Source organism: Pseudophryne corroboree, chromosome 6 (assembly GCF_028390025.1).
Source record: "Pseudophryne corroboree isolate aPseCor3 chromosome 6, aPseCor3.hap2, whole genome shotgun sequence".
In the NCBI taxonomy this organism is placed as follows: domain Eukaryota; kingdom Metazoa; phylum Chordata; class Amphibia; order Anura; family Myobatrachidae; genus Pseudophryne; species Pseudophryne corroboree.
Window position 1 is genome coordinate 765,545,961 of NC_086449.1, and position 21,810 is coordinate 765,567,770.

The following is a 21,810-nucleotide window of genomic DNA, read 5'->3' on the forward strand; positions in this document are numbered from 1 at the left end:
TATCTGATGGATCCTTAAGTGCGGCCGTCTCAGGAGAGGGTAACGCCACTTGTTTGGATAAGCGTGTGAGCGCCTTGTCCACCTTAGGGGGTGTTTCCCAGCGCGCCCTAACCTCTGGCGGGAAAGGGTATAATGCCAATAACTTTTTTGAAATTATCAACTTTTTATCAGGAGCAACCCACGCTTCATCACACACGTCATTTAATTCTTCTGATTCAGGAAAAACTGTTTGTAGTTTTTTCACACCATACATAATACCCTGTTTTACGGTATCTGTAGTATCAGCTAAATGTAACGTCTCCTTCATTGCCAAAATCATATAACGTGTGGCCCTACTGGAAAATACGTTTGAATTTCTACCGTCGTCACTGGAATCAGTGCCCGTGTCTGGGTCTGTGTCGACCGACTGAGGCAAAGGGCGTTTTACAGCCCCTGACGGTGTTTGAGGCGCCTGGACAGGCATTAATTGATTGTCCGGCCGCCTCATGTCCTCAACTGACTGTTTAAGGGAAGATAAACCATCACGTAATTCCACAAATAAAGGCATCCATTCTGGTGTCGACCCCCTGGGGGGTGACATCTGCATATTTGGCAATTGCTCCGCCTCCACACCAATATCGTCCTCATACATGTCGACACCACGTACCGACACACACCGCAAACTCACAGGGAATGCTCCAATGAAGACAGGACCCACTAGCCCTTTTGGGGAGACAGAGGGAGAGTCTGCCAGCACACACCACAAAGCGCTATATATACAAGGGATATCCTTATATTAAGTGCTCCCTTATAGCTGCTTTAATATATATATATATAGCCATTAATGTGCCCCCCCTCTCTGTTTTACCCTGTTTCTGTAGTGCAGTGCAGGGGAGAGACCTGGGAGCCGTTCTGACCAGCGGAGCTGTGACAGAAAATGGCGCCGTGTGCTGAGGAGATAGGCCCCGCCCCTTTTTCGGCGGGTTCTTCTCCCGCTATTTTTCCAGTCAGGCAGGGGTTAAATATCTCCATATAGCCCCTATGGGCTATATGTGAGGTATTTTTAGCCTTGTATAAGGTTTATATTTGCCTCTCAGAGCGCCCCCCCCCAGCGCTCTGCACCCTCAGTGACTGCCCAGTGAAGTGTGCTGAGAGGAAAATGGCGCACAGCTGCAGTGCTGTGCGCTACCTTATGAAGACTGAGGAGTCTTCAGCCGCCGGTTTCCGGACCTCTTCACGCTTCAGCATCTGCAAGGGGGTCGGCGGCGCGGCTCCGGGACCGGACTCCACGGCTGGGCCTGTGTTCGATCCCTCTGGAGCTAATGGTGTCCAGTAGCCAAGCAGCAAATCCACTCTGCATGCAGGTGAGTTTACTACTTTCCCCCTAAGTCCCACGTTGCAGTGATCCTGTTGCCAGCAGGACTCACTGTAAAGAAAAAAACCTAAACTAAACTTTCTCTAAGCAGCTCTTTAGGAGAGCCACCTAGATTGCACCCTTCTCGTTCGGGCACAAAATCTAACTGGAGTCTGGAGGAGGGTCATAGGGGGAGGAGCCAGTGCACACCACCTGACCTAGTAAAGCTTTACTTTTTTGTGCCCTGTCTCCTGCGGAGCCGCTATTCCCCATGGTCCTTTCAGGAACCCCAGCATCCACTTAGGACGATAGAGAAAATCGGGTTATTATTGTTGTGAGCCATCTTTTTTAGAGGCTACTTCATTGTTATCATACTGTTAACTGGGTTCAAATCACAAGTTGTACGGTGTGATTGGTGTGGCTGGTATGAGTCTTACCCGGGATTCAAGATCCTTCCTTATTGTGTACGCTCGTCCGGGCACAGTACCTAACTGAGGCTTGGAGGAGGGTCATAGGGGGAGGAGCCAGTACACACCATGTGATCCTAAAAGCTTGCTTTTGTGCCCTGTCTCCTGCGGAGCCGCTATTCCCCATGGTCCTGACGGAGTCCCCAGCATCCACTACGGACTATGAGAAATAGATTTATCGGTAAGTAAAATCTTATTTTCTCTTACGTCCTAGGAGGATGCTGGGGACTCCAAAAGAACCATGGGGTCTATACCAAAGCTCCAGAACGGGCGGGAGAGTGTGGGCGACTCTGCAGCACCGATTGAGCAAACATGAGGTCCTCATCAGCCAGGGTATCAAACTTGTAGAACTTAGCAAAGGTGTTTGAACCCGACCACGTAGCTGCTCGGCAAAGCTGAAGTGCCGAGACCCCTCGGGCAGCCGCCCAAGACGAGCCCACTTTTCTGGTAGAATGGGCCTTTACTGACTTCGGCAACGGTAGCCCAGCCGAAGAATGAGCTTGCTGAATCGTACTACAAATCCAGCGTGCAATAGTCTGCTTAGAAGCAGGATTTCCAATCTTGTTGGAAGCATATAGGACAAACAAGGCCTCTGTTTTCCTGGTAAGAGCCGTTCTGGCGACGTAAATTTTCAAAGCTCTTACAACCTCAAGAGACTTTGGAACTGCCACAGCATCTATAGCCACAGGTACCACAATAGGTTGGTTAATGTGAAACGAAGAAACCACCTTCGGCAGAAATTGTTGACGAGTCCTCAAATCTGCTCTATCCGAATGGAAGATCAAATATGGACTCTTGTGAGATAAGGCGGCCAACTCTGACACTCGCCTGGCAGACGCCAGAGCCAAAAGCATGACTACCTTCCAAGTGAGAAACTTTAACTCAACCTTACGCAAAGGTTCAAACCAGGGAGACATAAGAAACTGCAAGAGCACTTCAAGATCCCACGGCGCCACCGGCGGCACAAATGGAGGATGGATATGCAGCACTTCCTTCACAAAAGTCTGAACATCTGGTAGGACGGCCAATTCCTTTTGAAAGAAAATAGATAAAGCCGAAATCTGCACTTTGATGGAACCCAATTTCAGGCCTGCATCGACGCCCGCCTGCAAAAAATGGAGAAACCGACCCAAGTGAAAGTCCTCCGCAGGAGCAGTTTTGGTTTCACACCATGAAACATACTTTCTCCAAATACGGTGATAATGTTTCGCCGTAACCTCCTTCCTAGCCTTAAGGAGAGTGGGGATGACCTCCCCGGGAATACCTTTTTGAGCTAAGATTTGGCGCTCAACTTCCACGCCGTCAAACGCAGCCGCGGTAAGTCCGGAAACACGCATGGCCCCTGCAGTAACAGGTCTTCTCTTAGAGGAAGTGGCCAAGGATCTTCCACTAGTAATTCCTGAAGATCTGGATACCAGGCCCTGCGTGGCCAGTCTGGAACGACGAGAATCGCCTGAACTCTTGTTCGTCATATGATCCCCAACACCTTTGGAATGAGAGGGAGCGGAGGGAACACATATACTGACTGGAACACCCACGAAGTTACCAGGGCGTCCACTGCACTGGCTTGGGGGTCTCTTGACCTGGAACAATACTTCGGAAGCTTCTTGTTGAGGCGAGACGCCATCATGTCTATTAGAGGAATTCCCCAGCGCCCCGTCACTTCTGCAAATACTTCTTGGTGAAGAGCCCACTCTCCCGGATGGAGATCGTGTCTGCTGAGGAAGTCTGCTTCCCAGTTGTCCACGCCCGGGAGGAAGACTGCTTACAGAGCGCTCACGTGCTGTTCCGCCCAGCGAAGGATTCTTGTGGCCTCCGCCATCGCCGCTCTGCTCCTTGTTCTGCCTTGGCGGTTTACGTACGCCACTGCTGTTATGTTGTCCGACTGGATCAGGACAGGACGACCCTGAAGAAGGCTCTTTGCTTGTAGCAGGCCGTTGTAAATGGCTCTTAACTCGAGAACATTTATGTGGAGACAAGATTCCTGGTTTGACCATTTTCCCTGGAAATTTCTTCCTTGGGTGACTGCGCCCCAGCCTCGGAGACTTGCATCTGTTGTCAGCAGGACCCAGTCCTGGATTCCGAATCGGCGTCCCTCTAGAAGGTGAGAGCCTTGTAGCCACCACAGGAGAGAAATCCTGGCCCTGGAAGATAGACTTATTTTCCGGTGCATGTCCGGACCATTTGTTCACCAGATCCCACTGAAACACCCGGGCATGAAACCTGCCAAACGGAATTGCTTTGTAAGCTGCAACCATCTTCCCCAGAACCCGAGTACATTGATGAATCGGCACACTTGTCGATCTCAGAAGCTCCCTGACCATTGTCTGTATTTCCATAGCTTTGTCTTCCGGAAGAAACACTTTCCGTAACTCCGTGTACAGAATCATGCCCAGAAAGGGCAGCCGAGTGGCCGGGATCAACTGAGACTTTGGCAAATTTAGAACCCAACCGTGTTGTCGCAGAACCGACAGAGACAGATCCACATTTTTTAACAACTGTTCCTTGGACCTCGTCTTTATCAGGAGATCGTCCAAGTACGGGATAATTGTAACCCCTTGCTTGCGAAGGAGAACCATCATTTCCGCCATGACCTTGGTGAAAATCCTCGGGCCCGTGGAAAGCCCAAACGGCAACGTCTGAAATTGGTAATGACAATCCTGCACCGCAAATCTCAGGAAGGCCTGATGCGGAGGATATATCGGGACGTGTAAGTAGGCATCCTTTATGTCGACTGACGCCATAAAATCCCCCCCTTCTAGGCTGGAGATCACAGCTCGAAGAGATTCCATCTTGAACTTGAAAACTTTCAAGCATGGATTGAGGGATTTTAGGTTCAGAATCAGTCTGACCGAACCGTCCGGCTTCGGTACAACAAAGAGGCTCGAATAGAACCCCTCCCCCCGTTGGGACAGGGGGAACGGGAACAATGACCCTCTGTTGACACAACTTTTGTATTGCAGCATTTACCACATCTCTGTCCGGAAGAGACACTGGCAAGGCCGAAATGAAAAAGCGGTGAGGGGGCACCTCCTGAAACTCCAGCTTGTATCCCTGAGACACTATGTCTAGGACCCAAGGATCCAGGCCTGATTGAACCCAGGCCTGACTGAAGATCCGTAGACAGCCCCCCACCGGCCCGGACTCCCGCAGGGGAGCCCCAACGTCATGCGGTAGATTTGGTAGAGGCGGGGGAGGACTTTTGGTCTGGGCGCCTGATACTGCAGGCGACTTCTTTCCCTTTCCTCTACCCTTTGAAGCGAGGAAGGACGAGCCTTTTCCTCGCTTGTATTTATTGGGTCGAAAGGACTGCATCTGCTGATGGGGTGCCTTTTTCTGTTGTGTGGGAACATAAGTAAGAAAAGATGACTTACCCGCAGTCGCGGTAGACACCAGGTCAGCCAGGCCGTCACCAAACAAGACACTACCTTTGAAGGGAAGAGCTTCCATATTTTTCTTGGAGTCGGCATCTGCATTCCATTGATGGATCCACAGCGCCCTCCTGGCCGAGACCGCCATGGCATTGGCTCTTGATCCCAAGAGACCAACATCCCTCGCCGCATCCTTCAGGTAATCTGCAGCGTCCTTGATATAACCAAGAGTCAAAAGAATATTATCTTTATCAAGGGTATCCATATCAGAAGCTAAATTATCAGCCCATTTAGCAATAGCACTACTCACCCATACCGACGCCACAGCAGGTCTGAGCAATGCACCCGTATTAACGAAAATGGCCTTCAAAGACGTTTCCAGCTTGCGATCCGCCGGATCCTTGAGAGCTGCCGTGTCAGGGGACGGAAGAGCCACCTTCTTAGACAAACGGGATAGAGCCTTGTCGACATTCGGAGATGACTCCCATTTTTCCCTGTCATCAGAGGGGAAAGGATACGCCATGAAAATTCTCTCGGGAATCTGCCATCTCTTGTCTGGTGACTCCCAAGAACTTTTCACAAAGAGCATTCATTTCATGAGAGGGGGGAAACTTCACCTCAGGCCTTTTCCCTTTAAATAAACAAATCCTTGTTTCCTGCACCACAGGTTCGTCAGAGATATGTAAAACATCTTTAATAGCCACAATCATGTACTGAATACTCTTAACTAGCCTTGGGTGTAAAGTAGCCTCATTGAAATCGACATCGGAATCAGAATCCGTGTCGGTATCCGTATCTACCATCTGGGTAAACGAACACTTTTGTGACCCTGAGGGGGTCTGCACCTGAGTCAAAGCATCCTCCATGGATTTTCTCCATACTTGTGTCTGGGACTCAGATTTATCCAACCTCTTGGACAATGAGGCGTGCACTTAACATAGTAACCAAAACAGGTGTCGGCTGTGCCGACAGAGCCATTTCCAGCCCCGTTTCTGCGCCCCCAGCAACCTCCTCCGGGGAGTAACACTCAGCCTCAGACATGCCGACACGTAATACCGACACACCAACACACACACTGCCCCAACCAGGGGACAAACCCACAGGGAAGCCTGGAGAGAGAGAAACACAGAGGGAGTATGCCAGCTCACACCCCAGCGCCCATATATCACACCAATATAATATATGATGATAGCGCTGCCCTTAATTATAAACAAGCACCAAAATAACTGTGCCTCCCCCCTCCCCCCGTTTTGCTCCTGTTTACTTGAATGGAGCCTGGAGGTCCCGGGCCAGCGTCTCATGCAGCGGCTGTGGATGAGAGAACATGGCGCTGGTGAGCTGTGCGGCTAAGCCCCGCCCCTTCCCGGCGCGCTTCAGTCCCACAAAAATTCAAATCTGCTATGCTGGCGGGGGTATGAAAAAACGGTACCCGGGCACCGAATTGCCAGCTCAAGAAGACCCCAGTAACATGCTGCCGAGGGCGCTCCTCCCCCAGCGCCCTGCACCCGCAAGTGCTGTTGGTGAAGTGTGTGGGAGCATGGAGCGCAGCGCTACCGCTGCGCTGCTACATCGTTACTGAAGTCTTCTGCCGTCTGATGCCTTCGGATCTTCTCATACTCACCCGGCTTCTTTCTTCTGGCTTCTGTGAGGGGGGTGACGGCGCGGCTCCGGGAACAAGCAGCTAGGCGAGCCAAGTGATCGAACCCTCTGGAGCTAATGGTGTCCAGTAGCCTAAGAAGCAGAGCCCTTAACTAAGTAGAAGTAGGTCTGACTTCTCTCCCCTCAGTCCCACGATGCAGGGAGCCTGTAGCCAGCAGGTGTCCCTGAAAATAAAAAACCTAACAAAAGTCTATTCTAGAGAAACTCAGTAGAGCTCCCCTAGTGTGTGTCCAGTCACTCCTGGGCACAAAGTCTAACTGAGGTCTGGAGGAGGGGCACAGAGGGAGGAGCCAGTTCCCACCCAGTCAAAGTCTTTGTAGTGTGCCCAAGCTCCTGCGGATCCCGTCTATACCCCATGGTCCTTTTGGAGTCCCCAGCATCCTCTAGGACGTAAGAGGGGAAAAAATTTGGTGTCCGAGTGGCTGAGGGAAGAAAGGTTAACTTACCCGTGGTTGCCGTGGAGATCCACGCATCCAAATAGAGCCTGGCCTGTGAAGGGTAGGTTCTCTACACTTCTGTTGGATTCCGCGTCTGCAGACCATTGGCGCAGCCAGAGTCACCTGCGTGCATAGACAGCCATGGAAGACGTCCTTGCATTCAGATGACCCAGGTCCTTCATGGCCTCCACCATGAAACCCTTAGAATCCTGTATGTGACGTAAAAACATTTCAATGTCACTTCTATCCAGAGAATCTAATTCCTCAAGTAATATGCCTGACCACTTTACTATGGCTTTAGAAATCCACGCACAGGCAATAGTGGGCCTTAACGCCACGCCTGAAGCAGTGTATATAGATTTGAGCGTAGTCTCAATCTTGCGGTCTGCCAGTTCTTTTAAAACGGTAGACCCAGGGACAGGTAAAACCACCTTTTTAGACAGTCTAGATACAGAAGCGTCTACTATAAGGGGGTCTTCCCACTTTTTCCTATCCTCCTCAGAAAAGGGAAAAGCAACAAAAACCCTTTTTGGGATCTGGAATTTTTTCTCCGGGTTTCCCCATGATTTTTCAAATAATGCGTTTAATTCTTTAGACGCAGGAAAGGCTTTCATATTGTCTGTAAAGTAAGCCTCCTCGACCTGCTCAGGTGCTTTGTCAGTAATGTGCAACACATCCCTAATGGCCTCAATCATGAACTGCCCCCCCTTTGCAAGGGATGTCTCACCCCCCCCCGCATATCCCCTTCACCTTCTCCCGTATCAGAGTCGGTATCCGTGTCGACTTGCATAATTTGGGCAAGAGCACGCCCCTTTGGCATATACCAGGAGAGTTTCAGAAGGTAGTGGGAACAGAACCAGACAAAAACTCTACAGATTTTCTCAAAACCTGTGTTTCAGTCTCATTATGAGCAATCCTAGATGAAATCTGGGATAACATTCCCTTAATTGAAGCCACCCACAACGGTTCGGATTCAGTGGGCTGAGACATGATATTACATTCCTGAGTACATGAAATGGATTCCTCTGGGGAAGATACATATTCTGCAGCATGAGACACAGAGTCCCTGGACATGGTAATGTGAGAAATATGTACGCACACACACACAGACAGGAAAATGTCAGACACAGTTTCCCCCAAGTATCTTCAGAGAGACACAGAGTTAATGGAGCCAGCACCCACACAGCGCCCCAGTAGGCAGTTATATAATAAAAGCCTGGCGCTGACTGTGCAACCTTAATAGACTACACAGTAAATAACACTCTCCCCCCCCCCACACTTCTATAACCCTTGGTACCGCACAGGATAGCTGGAGTTATGTGGGTCAGCGCTCCCTGTTAGCGTCTCTGTGTGTGATCTGCAGGGAGAAAATGGTGCTGGTGAGCTGCTGGATCCGCTCTGAGGTGAAGCTCCGCCCCATGTCATGGCGCGTCTTCCCGTACTTTAAGATTATACTGGTCTGAGGTAAAACACATTGCTAGCAGTAGAATACCTTCCCTGATAGCCCAGATGACCAGTTTTTAAGGGTATCGCGCTGGCCAAAGGCGCCCCTCACAGCAGTGCCTCTGAGCCCTCCGGAGCGCAGCTACCGCGCTGCGCTCCTACCATGATGCCGCCATTCTCACCGGTTCCCCGCTTGTCGGGTCGCCGGTAATCTACTCACCACCGACGTCTTCTGGCTCTGTTAGGGGGTGGCGTCATGCTGAGCGAGATAGTGGCCATTAACCTCAGAGGTTTGGACACTACTCCCCCCCCCCCCCCCCCCCCTTAAGTCCCATGAAGCAGGGAGGCTGTTGCTAGCAGCCTACCTGTGCCTAACTCTTTTAAAAAAACAATAAAACTAAAAGAACTCCTAGGAGCTCCCCTAGCTGTGACTGGCTCCACCGGGCACATTTTCTAAACTGAGTCTGGTAGGAGGGGCATAGAGGGAGGAGCCAGCCCACACTATTAAACTCTTAAAGTGCCCCTCTATACCCCATGGTACTAATGTGGACCCCAGCATCCTCTAGGACATAAGAGAAATAGACTATAAACACTTCTTTTTTAGAAAGCATTCTTACTCTGTAGCATTTTTTCCACATCTGCTTAAAACTTTTGCACAATATTGTATATATAATAGAGACCTAACTGGAGTGAACTGGCAACAACAGATTATCAGGCTCACTTGTAATACTGGGGGTCATTCCGAGTTGATCGCTAGCTGCCGTTGTTCGCAGTGCAGCGATCAGGCTAAAAATCTGCATTTCTGCGCATGCGTATGCACCGCAATGCGCAGGCGCGTCGTACGGGTACAATGAGCATTGTGGGTTTGCACAGAGTCTAACGAAGATTCCAGTTGCACGGCCGAACGCAGGTAGATTGACATGAAGTGGGCGTTTCTGGCTGGCAACTGACCGTTTTCATGGAGTGATTAAAAAACGCAGGCGTGGCAGAAAAAACGCAGGCGTGGCTGGGCAAACGCTGGGCGGGCGTGCGACGTCAAAAGCCGTCCCTCCGTCGTTAGAATCAACGCACATGAAGGGTAACTACAGGGCTGGTCTTGTTTTGCACAAAAAGATTTTGCAGGCGCTCTGCTGCACAAGCGTTCACACTTCTGCAAAGCGAAAATACACTCCCCCGTGGGCGGTGACAATGCGTTTGCACGGCTGCTAAAAAATGCTAGCAAGCGAATAACTCGCACTGACCACCACTGTCAGAAGTTATTACCACATCTCTCTCAGGTATATTAATCACGGAGTACACAGGACCTTTCATTATATTATTTCTAATCTAGGTCCTTGCAGGTAACGGTAAAGAGCTCATGGCCTACATATCCTCATGCAGTCTCCTAGACAGTATCCAGTCTTTAGGTCAACAGTAAAAAGGTTGCCCGTCAATAGGTCGACCACTATTGGTTGACATGCATTAGGTCGATGTGTAGTCCTCATCCATTAGGACTACAACTGGGAACGGTAACCTGTCCGAAGCATGGCGGTCGAAGCGGTACAATAATTGGGGGTGCATGTGCTATAAGTTAGAAATTGACACCCCAAAAACCTTTTTAAAAAAACTCATGTTGACTTTTTCACGTGTCGACCATTCTCATGTAGACATTTTTGCCTGTATCAACATTTTTCTCATGTCAACCTTGTGCAAGTCGACCTTTGGGGTCGACCTAGACACTGTAGACCTTTTTACTGTCGACCTAATGAACCCCCCTCCCACCCAGACCACATCCTCTTGGCCTGTAATGGAAAGATTTGTTAGAGACAAATAATAGGGAGTGATCCTGTCTCAGCATAGATGGAAACTGTGCAATAGGTACATTCCGTGTAGAACCTAATACTGGGACATCTCCATAGGACCATTTCCATGACATAACGTTCCCTGGGTCACGTACCTTGTCTGTCCCTGCCGGCTGGAACTGCTGGGCAGGGGTAGAAGAGAAGAGATTGGTATCTTTCAGGAAAAGCTGCAGATTCTGCTGCCGGGAAACCTGGGAGAGAGAAAGAGGTGTGACCATATAGTAGGGTGATGTACCAATATGCTTCACACACAACAGTTTGTTCGGAATCAGTATGATTTACCGGCGTGCGGGATGCCGGCTGTCCACATCCGGACAGTGGCATCCCGCCTGCCAGAATGCCGGCAGCGGACCGAGCGCAAAGACTCCTCTTGCAAGCTCGGCGGCTCGCTGCACTCCCCACAGGATCTATTCCCACTCTTTGGGTGTCAAGGGTACCCACGAGTGGGAATAGTCCTGTTCTGCTAGGAGTCTGGCTGGCAGCATTGTTGGCTGTCGGGATTCCGGCGTCGGTATCCTGACCGCCGGGATCCCGTCAGCTGGCAAACTGAATGGATCCCGTTTGTTCATTGATGTAAACAGATGTCAAAAAGGGAGAAACAAAAATCATTTTTATATATATGAGCCAAGTCTTGGCCTGTAGGACATCTCCTAGCATCACTTTGGGAATTGTGTCTGTGACTCTTACTTGGACACATTACAGCACATCTATATATAATAATGTACATTATTGTACAGTATGTCTATAGAAAAAATGCATAATACTGTGAAATGGATACATCTGCACCTAAAGTGTCCAACAGCAAGTCTATGTTATGACCGGAAAAGTGCACTATTTATACTAGTGGAACCAGGAAAACTGTATGGAATTACCAAATCAAAATATTGCACATTGCTTGGTTCAAAGTTTCGAAGGGGCGTTAAAGGGATTATAAAGATAAAGGGATGTTTGACCATGCTTCATCAATATACGCATCTTACATCACCAAACACCACTTCAAATTGACCTTTCTTGTTCCATGTCCCTGCCATCCTAACGTCTTTAGATATTACATTACAGTATCTGATCTGTGAATGTTTTAGTAGCGGAACGCAAAGCTTGAGTGTTATGAATGGCCATCTATAAGTAAATCGCATCTGAATAAGGCATAGTGTGATTATGAGCTACGTATAAGATGTTGATCTTGTAGAAGAATAATTATTAGAAATACATGGTAAAGAAACAAATGTGTTTTGGGACACCCAGGAAACTGCTGATGAACGATTGTGTTTTATACTGCTGAAATCCGCAAACATGTCCTATGATCCTCTAATGCTTGTTTCTAAACTGTAATCTACAGAAAACAGAAGCCCACTCCTCAGGAGGGCCCTGACTGTATTATGGAATCAAAGTGGTCATTCCAAGTTGTTCGCTCGCTAGCAGTTTTTAGCAGTCGTGCAAACGCTATGTCGCCTCCCGCTGGGAGTGTATTATAGCTTAGCAGAAGTGCGAACGAAAGGATCGCAGAGCGGCGGCAAAGTTTTTATGTGCAGTTTTAGAGTAGCTCAATACCTACTCAGCGCTTGCGATCACGTCAGACTGTTCAGTTCCTGTTTTGACGTCACAAACACGCCCTACGTTCGCCCAGCAATGCATGCGTTTTTCCTGGCATGCCTGCGTTTTTTCGAACACACCCTGAAAACGGTCAGTTGACACCCAGAAACGCCCACTTCATGTCAATCACTCTGAGGCCAGCAGTGCGACTGAAAAGCTTCGCTAGACCCTGTGTGAAACTACATTGGTCGTTGTAATAGTACACTGCGCCGCATGCGCAGAAGTGCCGTTTTTTTGCCTCATCGCTGCACAGCGACCGAATACAGCTAGCGATCACCTCAGAATGACCCCCCAAGTACCCGTTGTGAATCCAGTCTAAGGAATGGCATAGTAGTAGGATAGAGATTGGGCTATGAGATGAGTTTCCTGGAAGACTTTGAGCAAATCATAAAGGGCTTATCTGCAGAGCTGACTATCGAGGACAAACTTTGAACCTTTGCCTTTAAATTATATTATCAGCTTATTTCTTAGAATGTGCCTATGTGTAACGCTATTTAACCCTAGACTAGTTAAATAGGAAGTTGAGTTTTTTGTTATATATTATTGCAACTTTGTGATGAGACCTATGTCTCCAAAAAAAAGGCTCCGAAATCAGTCCATGCTACTTCTGAGTAGTAGCTATATAACAGACAGTAACTATATAAAGAACCGTAAATAAATACAGATTTTTATATATATATATATATATATATATATATATATATATATATATATATATATATATATAAAACTTAGTTATACTCACCTGCCCGGTGACAGATTCTTATTTAATATAACAGAGGCAAATAAAGAAATGGATACTACACAGATCTGCATATGCATGGCAGTACAGTGACTTCTGAAAGTGCGGTTAATAAATGTATATATCAGTCTTTGCATTAGTGTGTAACCTACATAACAAGTAGCACAGTGAAGATGTGGATAGAAGTATCACATAGAATTAGTTTGGGCCATTATGTGGAGGTTCAGTACATACTACAGAGGAGAAAAGAATGATGTCAGCCGGTAATACATGACAGCCTGCTGGCATTTATCACTTCCTGACGGATGTATCTGGTGATGTCAGGAGTTCTCACCCTGCTTTATCTACTAACAATAGAACACAATACAGAAGATTTCAAAGGAAAAAGTAAAAGAGATCAAATTCTAAATGAGAACCAGTAGCTACCTGAAGTGAAGCCTCCAGGATGTCCGCAAAGCGTTCTTGTGTTGACTTGCAGGTATTAAGTTCAGTTTTACTAATCAGGGAAAGGTAATCTCTCAGCCGCTCATAGAGATCCCCATCTAAGCCCTAAAGAGAATAAGAAATAAAGAAATGTTTAGCATTGTCTACGGCAAAGGTTACCAACTGCAGTCTTCAAGGCACCCTAATGGACCAGTTTTGGGAAATACTGGTCTACAGACATCAAATGATTTTTTCATTTGTTCCACACACCAATAGAGACAGGCTAAAGTATTAAGGGGTCTATTCATGAAGCAGTGAAAAGAGTGGAGAAATGAGCCAATGGAAAAAGTTGCAATTGGCAACCAATCAGCATCAAAGTAACATTTACAATTTGCATACAATTGTACGGAGCAGCTGATTGGTTGCCATGGGCAACTTCTCCACTGGATCCCTTCTCCGCTCTTTTCCCTGCTTCATGAATAGACCCCTAAGGGAGAGATTCAATTCTCCTTGGCGTCCCAAAGCAATGTTACTATACACGGCACTAGCTTTGACCAATATCGCTAATTTTCCTGCCCACCGCTATGGAGTGTGATAGACAACTAACAATGTTACTAGTCAAGAAGAAACTTCCCTGATATCACAAAAAGTACCGTGAGGCCATCACTAAGGAATGTGAGGCCACCACTGAGGACTGCGAGGTACCACTGAGGACTACGAGGCCATCACTGAGGACTACGAGGCCATCACTGAGGACTACGAGACCATCACTGAGGACTACGAGGCCATCACTGAGGACTGCGAGGCCATCACTGAGGACTGCGAGGCCACCGCTGAGGACTGCGAGGCCACCGCTGAGGACTGTGAGGCCCTCAAGGATTGTGGCGATGATGCCACCACTGAGGACTCAGGGGAGTATCAAACTTTATAAAAATGACAAGTGGAGAAGTTGCCCATAACAACCAATCAGCTCTTACCTATCATTTATCTAGTGCATTCTATAAAATGATAGCTAGAATCAGATTGGTTGCAATGGGCAACTTCTGATTGTTTGCAAAAAGGCAAATTCTGCAGCTGTCCCATAAACAGACAAAAAAAGGGAAATTATCATAACTGGGTTAAAGGAAAGTGTAGCATTCACAGTTGCCAGTGTCTAAGGGTAAATTTACTAAAGTTTCAAAAATGTAAAAGTTGTGCTGTTTTCCATAGTATCTTTATTGAATCCTAGAAAATGATGGACAGAATCTGATTGGTTCCTAAAATCTACCACTAAAAGTCATTTTCTAGTGCAGTTCAGAAACCATAAAAAAAAAAAAAAAAATAAGATTTTAAACCTACCGGTAAATCTTTTTCTCCTAGTCCGTAGAGGATGCTGGGGACTCCGTAAGGACCCTGAGGTATAGACGGGCTCCGCAGGAGACATGGGCACTATAAAGAACTTTAGAATAGGTGTGCACTGGCTCCTCCCTCTATGCCCCTCCTCCAGACCTCAGTTAGAGAAACTGTGCCCAGAGGAGACGGACAGTACGAGGAAAGGATTTTATAAATCCAAGGGCAAGATTCATACCAGCCACACCATTCACACCGTATAACATGGGATATACGAACCAGTCAACCGCATGAAACAAACAGGATCAGTCAAGACTGATCAAAACTGTAACATAACCCTTATGTAAGCAACAACTATATACAAGTCTTGCAGAATGTTGTCCACACTGGGACGGGCGCCCAGCATCCTCTACGGACTACGAGAAAAAGATTTACCGGTAGGTTTAAAATCTTATTTTCTCTTACGTCCTAGAGGATGCTGGGGACTCCGTAAGGACCATGGGGATTATACCAAAGCTCCAAAACGGGCGGGAGAGTGCGGATGACTCTGCAGCACCGATTGAGCACACTTTAGGTCCTCATCAGCCAGGGTATCAAACTTGTAGAATTTAGCAAAAGTGTTTGAACCCGACCAAGTCGCCGGTCGGCAAAGCTGTAATGCAGAGACGCCCCGGGGCAGCCGCCCAAGAAGAGCCCACCTTCCTAGTGGAATGGGCCTTTACCGAATTAGGTAATGGCAATCCAGCCGTAGAATGAGCCTGCTGAATCATGTTACAGATCCAGCGAGCAATAGTCTGCTTAGAAGCAGGAGCGCCAACCTTGTTGGCTGCATACAGGACAAACAGTGCCTCTGTTTTCCGAACCCGAGCCGCTCTGACTACATAAATTTTCAATGCCCTGACCACGTCAAGGGACTCGGAATCCTCCAAGTCCCGGGTAGCCACAGGCACCACAATAGGTTGGTTCATATGAAAAGAGGAAACCACCTTAGGCAAAAATTGAGGACGAGTCCGCAACTCAGCTCTATCCACATGGAAGATCAGATATGGGCTTTTGTGTGACAAAGCCGCCAACTTAGACACTCGCCTTGCAGATGCCAAGGCCAACAACATGACCACCTTCCAAGTGAGATACTTTAATTTCACCTTTTGAAGAGGCTCAAACCAGTGAGACTTAAGGAACTGTAACACCACGTTAAGGTCCCATGGTGCCACTGGAGGCACAAAAGGAGGCTGGATATGCAGCACTCCCTTCACAAAAGTCTGGACTTCTGGGAGAGAAGCCAATTCCTTCTGAAAGAAAATGGATAGGGCCAAAATCTGAACCTTAATGGAGCCTAATTTTAGGCCCATATTCACTCCAGTCTGTAGGAAGTGGAGAAAACGGGCCAGATGGAAATCTTCCGAAGGAGCATTTTTGGTTTCACACCAAGAGACATACTTCCTCCAGATACGGTGATAATGTTTCGCTGTCACCTCCTTCCTAGCCTTTATCAGAGTAAGGATGACTTCATCCGGAATGCCCTTCCCGGCTAGGATCCGGCGTTCAACCGCCATGCCGTCAAACGCAGCCGCGGTAAGTCTTGGAACAGACAGGGCCCCTGTTGCAACAGGTCCTCTCTGAGAGGAAGAGGCCACGGATCTTTTGTGAGCATGTCCTGCAGATCCGGATAGCAAGCCCTTCGAGGCCAATCTGGAACAATGAGAATTGTCTGTACTCCACTTCGTCTTATGATTCTCAATATTTTTGAGATGAGAGGAAGAGGAGGGAACACATAGACCGACTGAAACACCCACGGTGTCACCAGGGCGTCCACTGCTACTGCCTGAGGGTCCCTTGACCTGGCACAATACCTCGGAAGCTTGTTGTTGAGGCGTCACGCCATCATGTCTATTTGAGGAAGTCCCCACTGACTTGCAATCTCTGTAAAGACTTCTTGATGAAGTCCCCACTCCCCTGGATGGAGATCGTGTCTGCTGAGGAAGTCTGCTTCCCAATTGTCCACTCCCGGAATGAATACAGCCGTCAAGGCGCTTACATGATTTTCCGCCCAGCGAAGAACCCTGGCGGCTTCCACCATCGCCACCCTGCTTCTTGTTCCGCCCTGGCGGTTTACATGAGCCACGGCTGTGATGTTGTCTGACTGAATCAGAAGAGGCAGGCCCCGAAGAAGAGTCTCCGCCCGACAGAGGCCGTTGTAGATGGCCCTCAATTCCAGTACGTCTATGTGTAGACAAGCCTCCTGGCTTGACCATGGTCCTTGGAAGTTTCTTCCCCATGTGACTGCTCCCCATCCTCGGAGGCTCGTGTCTGTGGTCACCAGAACCCAGTCCTGAATGCCGAACCTGCGACCCTCTAGAAGGTGAGCACTCTGCAGCCACCATAAGAGAGATACCCTGGCCCTGGGGACAGGCTGATCTTCTGATGAATATGTAGATGGGACCCGGACCATTTGTCCAGAAGGTCCCACTGAAAAGTCCTCGCATGGAACCTGCCGAAGGGAATGGCCTCGTAAGACGCCACCATTTTTCCCAGAACTCGAGTGCATTGATGGACCGACACCTTTTTCGGCTTCAACAGGTCCCTGACCAAGATCTGGAGTTCCTGGGCTTTTTCCGTCGGAAGAAATTTTTTTTTTGTTCCGTGTCCAGAATCATGCCTAAGAAAGGCAATTGGGTCGTTGGAACCAACTGTGACTTTGGCAGATTGAGAATCCAGCCGTGCTGCTGCAACACCCTCAGGGAGAGTACCACACTTTTCAGTAACTGTTCTCTCGATCTCGCCTTTATCAGGAGATCGTCCAAGTACGGGATAATTGTGACTCCCTGCTTGCGCAGGAGCACCATCATTTCCGCCATTACCTTGGCGAAAATCCTCGGGGCCGTGGAAAGCCCAAACGGCAACGTCTGAAATTGGTAATGACAATCCTGTACAGCAAACCTCAGGAACGCCTGATGAGGAGGATATATGGGGACATGCAGGTATGCATCCTTTATGTCCAGAGACACCATAAAATCCCACCCACCCCCCTCCAGGCTGGCGATGACCGCTCTGAGCAATTCCATCTTGAATTTGAACCTTTTCAAGTATAGGTTTAGGGATTTTAAATTCAGAATGGGTCTGACCGAACCGTCCGGTTTCGGGACCACAAACAGGGTGGAGTAGAACCCCGTCCCCTGTTGAAGCAGGGGAACTTTGACCACCACTTGTTGTTGACACAGTTTTTGAATTGCATCTAAAACTACTTCCCTCTCTGGGGAAGAAGCTGGTAGGGCCGATTTGAAATACCGGCGAGGAGGCACATCTTCGAATTCCAGCTTGTAACCCTGGGATACAATTTCTATTGCCCAGGGATCCACCTCTCATTGAACCCAGACGTGGCTGAAAAGTCAAAGACGTGCCCCACACTGGGGCGGACTCCCTCAGCGGAGCCCCAGCGTCATGCGGTGGATTTAGTAGAAGCCGGGGAGGACTTCTGTTCCTGGGAACTAGCTGTAGCTGGCAGCTTTTTCCCTCTGCCCTTACCTCTGGCAAGAAAGGAAGATCCCCGACCTCTTTTGAACTTATGCGACCGAAAGGACTGCATCTGATAATGTGGCGTTTTCTTAGGCTGTGAGGAAACACAAGGTAAAAAATAAGAATTTACTTACCGATAATTCTATTTCTCGTAGTCCGTAGTGGATGCTGGGGACTCCGTCAGGACCATGGGGTTTAGCGGCTCCGCAGGAGACAGGGCACAATAATAAAAGCTTTAGGATCAGGTGGTGTGCACTGGCTCCTCCCCCTATGACCCTCCTCCAAGCCTCAGTTAGGATACTGTGCCCGGACGAGCGTGCATAATAAGGAAGGATATTGAATCCCGGGTAAGACTCATACCAGCCACACCAATCACACCGTACAACCTGTGATCTGAACCCAGTTAACAGTATGATAACAACGAAGGAGCCTCTGAAAAGATGGCTCACAACAAGAATAACCCGATTTTTGTAACAATAACTATGTACAAGTATTGCAGACAATCCGCACTTGGGATGGGCGCCCAGCATCCACTACGGACTACGAGAAATAGAATTATCGGTAAGTAAATTCTTATTTTCTCTAACGTCCTAAGTGGATGCTGGGGACTCCGTCAGGACCATGGGGATTATACCAAAGCTCCCAAACGGGCGGGAGAGTGCGGATGACTCTGCAGCACCGAATGAGAGAACTCCAGGTCCTCCTCAGTCAGGGTGTGCCCCTGACCAAGTAGCAGCTCGGCAAAGTTGTAAAGCCGAGACCCCTCGGGCAGCCGCCCAAGATGAGCCCACTTCCTTGTGGAATGGGCTTTTACTGATTTTGGCTGTGGCAAGCCTGCCACAGAATGTGCAAGCTGAATTGTACTACAAATCCAGCGAGCAATCGTCTGCTTAGACGCAGGAACACCCATCTTGTTGGGTGCATACAGGCTAAACAGCGAGTCAGATTTTCTGACTCCAGTCGTCCTGGAAACATATATTTTCAGGGCCCTGACAACGTCAAGTAACTTGGAGTCCTCCAAGTCCCTAGTAGCCGCAGGTACCACAATAGGTTGGTTCATGTGAAAAACAGAAAACACCTTAAGGAGAAATTGAGGACGAGTCCTCAATTCTGCCCTGTCAGAATAAAAAATTAAGTAAGGGCTTTTATATGATAAAGCCGCCCATTCTGACACACGCCTGGCTGAAGCCAGGGCTAATAGAATCTTCACCTTCCATGTGAAATATTTTAATTCCACAGTGGTGAGTGGATCCAACCAATGTGACTTTAGGTAACTCAAAACATTGAGATCCCAAGGTGCCACTGGGGGCACAAAAGGAGGCTGTATATGCAGTACCCCTTTTACAAACGTCTGAACTTCAGGCACTGAAGCCAGTTCTTTCTGGAAGAAATTCGACAGGGTCGAAATTTGAACCTTAATGGACCCTAATTTTAGGCCCATAGACAGTCCTGTTTTCAGGAAATGTAGGAAACGACCCAGTTGGAATTCCTCTGTAGGGACCTTCTTGGCCTCACACCACGCAACATATTTTCGCCCAATGCGGTGAAAATGTTTTGCGATTACATCCTTCCTGGCTTCGACCAGGGTAGGGATGACTTCATCTGGAATGCCCTTTCAGGATCCGGCGTTCAACTGCCATGCCGTCAAACGCAGCCGCGGTAAGTCTTGGAACAGACAAGGCCCCTGCTGGAGCAGGTCCTCTCTTAAAGGTAGAGGCCACGGTTCTTCCGTGAGCATCTCTTGAAGTTCCGGGTACCAAGTCCTTCTTGACCCATCCGGAACCACGAGTATCGTTCTTACTCATCTCCTTCTCATGATTCTCAGTACTTTTGGTATGAGATGCATAGGAGGGAACACATACCCTGACTGGTACACCCACAGTGTTACCAGAGCGTCCACCGCTATTGCCTGAGGGTCCCTTGACCTGGCGCAATATCTGTCTAGTTTTTTTTGTTCAGGCGGGACGCCATCATGTCCACCTTTGGTTTTTCCCAACGGTTTACAATCATGTGGAAGACTTCCCGCTGAAGTCCCCACTCTCCCGGGTGGAGGTTATGCCTGCTGAGGAAGTCTGCTTCCCAGTTTTCCACTCCCGGAATTAACACTGCTGAGAGTGTTATCACATGATTTTTCGCCCAGCGAAGAATCCTTGCAGTTTCTGCCATTTCCCTCCTGCTTCATGTGCCGCCCTGTCTGTTTACGTGGGCGACTGCCGTGATGTTGTCCCACTGGATCAATACCGGCTGACCTTGAAGCAGAGGTCTTGCTAAGCTTAGAGCCTTGTAAATTGCCCTTAGCTCCAGTATATTTATGTGGAGAGAAGTCTCCAGACTTGATCACACTCCCTGGAAATTTTTTCCTTGTGTGACTGCTCCCCAGCCACTCAGGCTGGCATCCGTGGTCACCAGGACCCAGTCCTGAATGTCGAATCTGCGGCCCTTTCATAGATGAGCACTCTGCAGCCACCGCAGAAGAAAACACCCTTGTCCTTGTAGACAGGGTTATCCGCTGATGCATCTGAAGATGCGATCCGGACCATTTTCCCAGCAGATTCCACTGAAAAGTTCTTGCGTGAAATCTACCGAATGGGATCGCTTTGTAAGAAACCACCATTTTTCACAGGACCCTTGTGCAATGATGCACTGATACTTTTCCTGGTTTTAGGAGGTTCCTGACTAGCTCGGATAACTCCCTGGCCTTCTTCTCCGGGAGAAAACATCCTTTTCTGGACTGTGTCCAGAATCATTCCTAGGAACATTAGACGTGTCGTCGGAAAAGCTGCGATTTTGGAATATTTAGAAACCACTCGTGCTGTCGTAGAACTACTTGAGATAGTGCTACTCCGACCGCCAACTGTTCTCTGGACCTTGCCCTTATCAGGAAAGCGTCCATATTTCTTTTAGGAAGAATCATCATTTCGGCCATTACCATGGTAAAGACCCGGGGTGCCGTGGACAATCCAACGGCAGCGTCTGAACTGATAGTGACAGTTCTGTACCACGAACCTGAGATACCCTTGGTGAGAAGGGCAAAATTTGGACATGTAGGTAAGCGTCCCTGATATCCAGTGACACCATATCGTCCTGGTTCGCTATCACTGCTCTGAGTGACTCCATCTTGATTTGAACCCTTGTATGTAATTGTTCAAATCTTTTAGATCTCACCGAGCCGTTTGGCTTCAGTACCACAATATAGTGTGGAATAATACCCCTTCCCATGTTGTAGGAGGGGTACTTTGATTATCACCTGCTGAGAATACAGCCTGTGAATTTTTTTCCCAATACTGCCTCCCTGTCGGAGGGAGACGTTGGTAAAGCAGACTTCAGGAACTTGTGAGGGGAAGACGTCTCGAATTTCCAATGTACACCTGGGATACTACGTGTAGGATCCAGGAGTCCACTTGCGAGTGAGCCCACTGCGTGCTAAAACTCTTGAGATGACCCCCCACCGCACCTGAGTCCGCTTGTATGGCCCCAGCGTCATGCTGCGGACTTGGCAGAAGCTGTGGAGGACTGCTGTTCCTGGGAATGGGCTGCCTGCTGCAGTCTTCTTCCCTTTCCTCTAACCCTGGGCAGATATGACTGGCCTTTTGCCCGCCTGCCTTTATGGGTACGAAAGGACTGAGACTGAAAAGACTGTGTCCTTTTCTGCTGAG

At 48.5% G+C, this 21,810-nt stretch overlaps 1 protein-coding gene across 1 annotated transcript in view; it reads right to left on the reverse strand.

Annotated features, from left to right (window-relative positions):
* The window catches only part of FCHSD1 (FCH and double SH3 domains 1), a 190,170-nt gene that overhangs the window by 85,019 nt on the left and 83,341 nt on the right, over positions 1-21,810 (reverse strand). Inside the window, exons 9-10 of the mRNA XM_063928610.1 lie at positions 13,313-13,435; positions 10,647-10,742 (exon numbers count right to left, since the gene is read on the reverse strand). Of these exons, the coding sequence (XP_063784680.1) occupies positions 10,647-10,742; positions 13,313-13,435 (219 nt within the window). The remainder of the gene's footprint in view (positions 1-10,646; positions 10,743-13,312; positions 13,436-21,810) is intronic.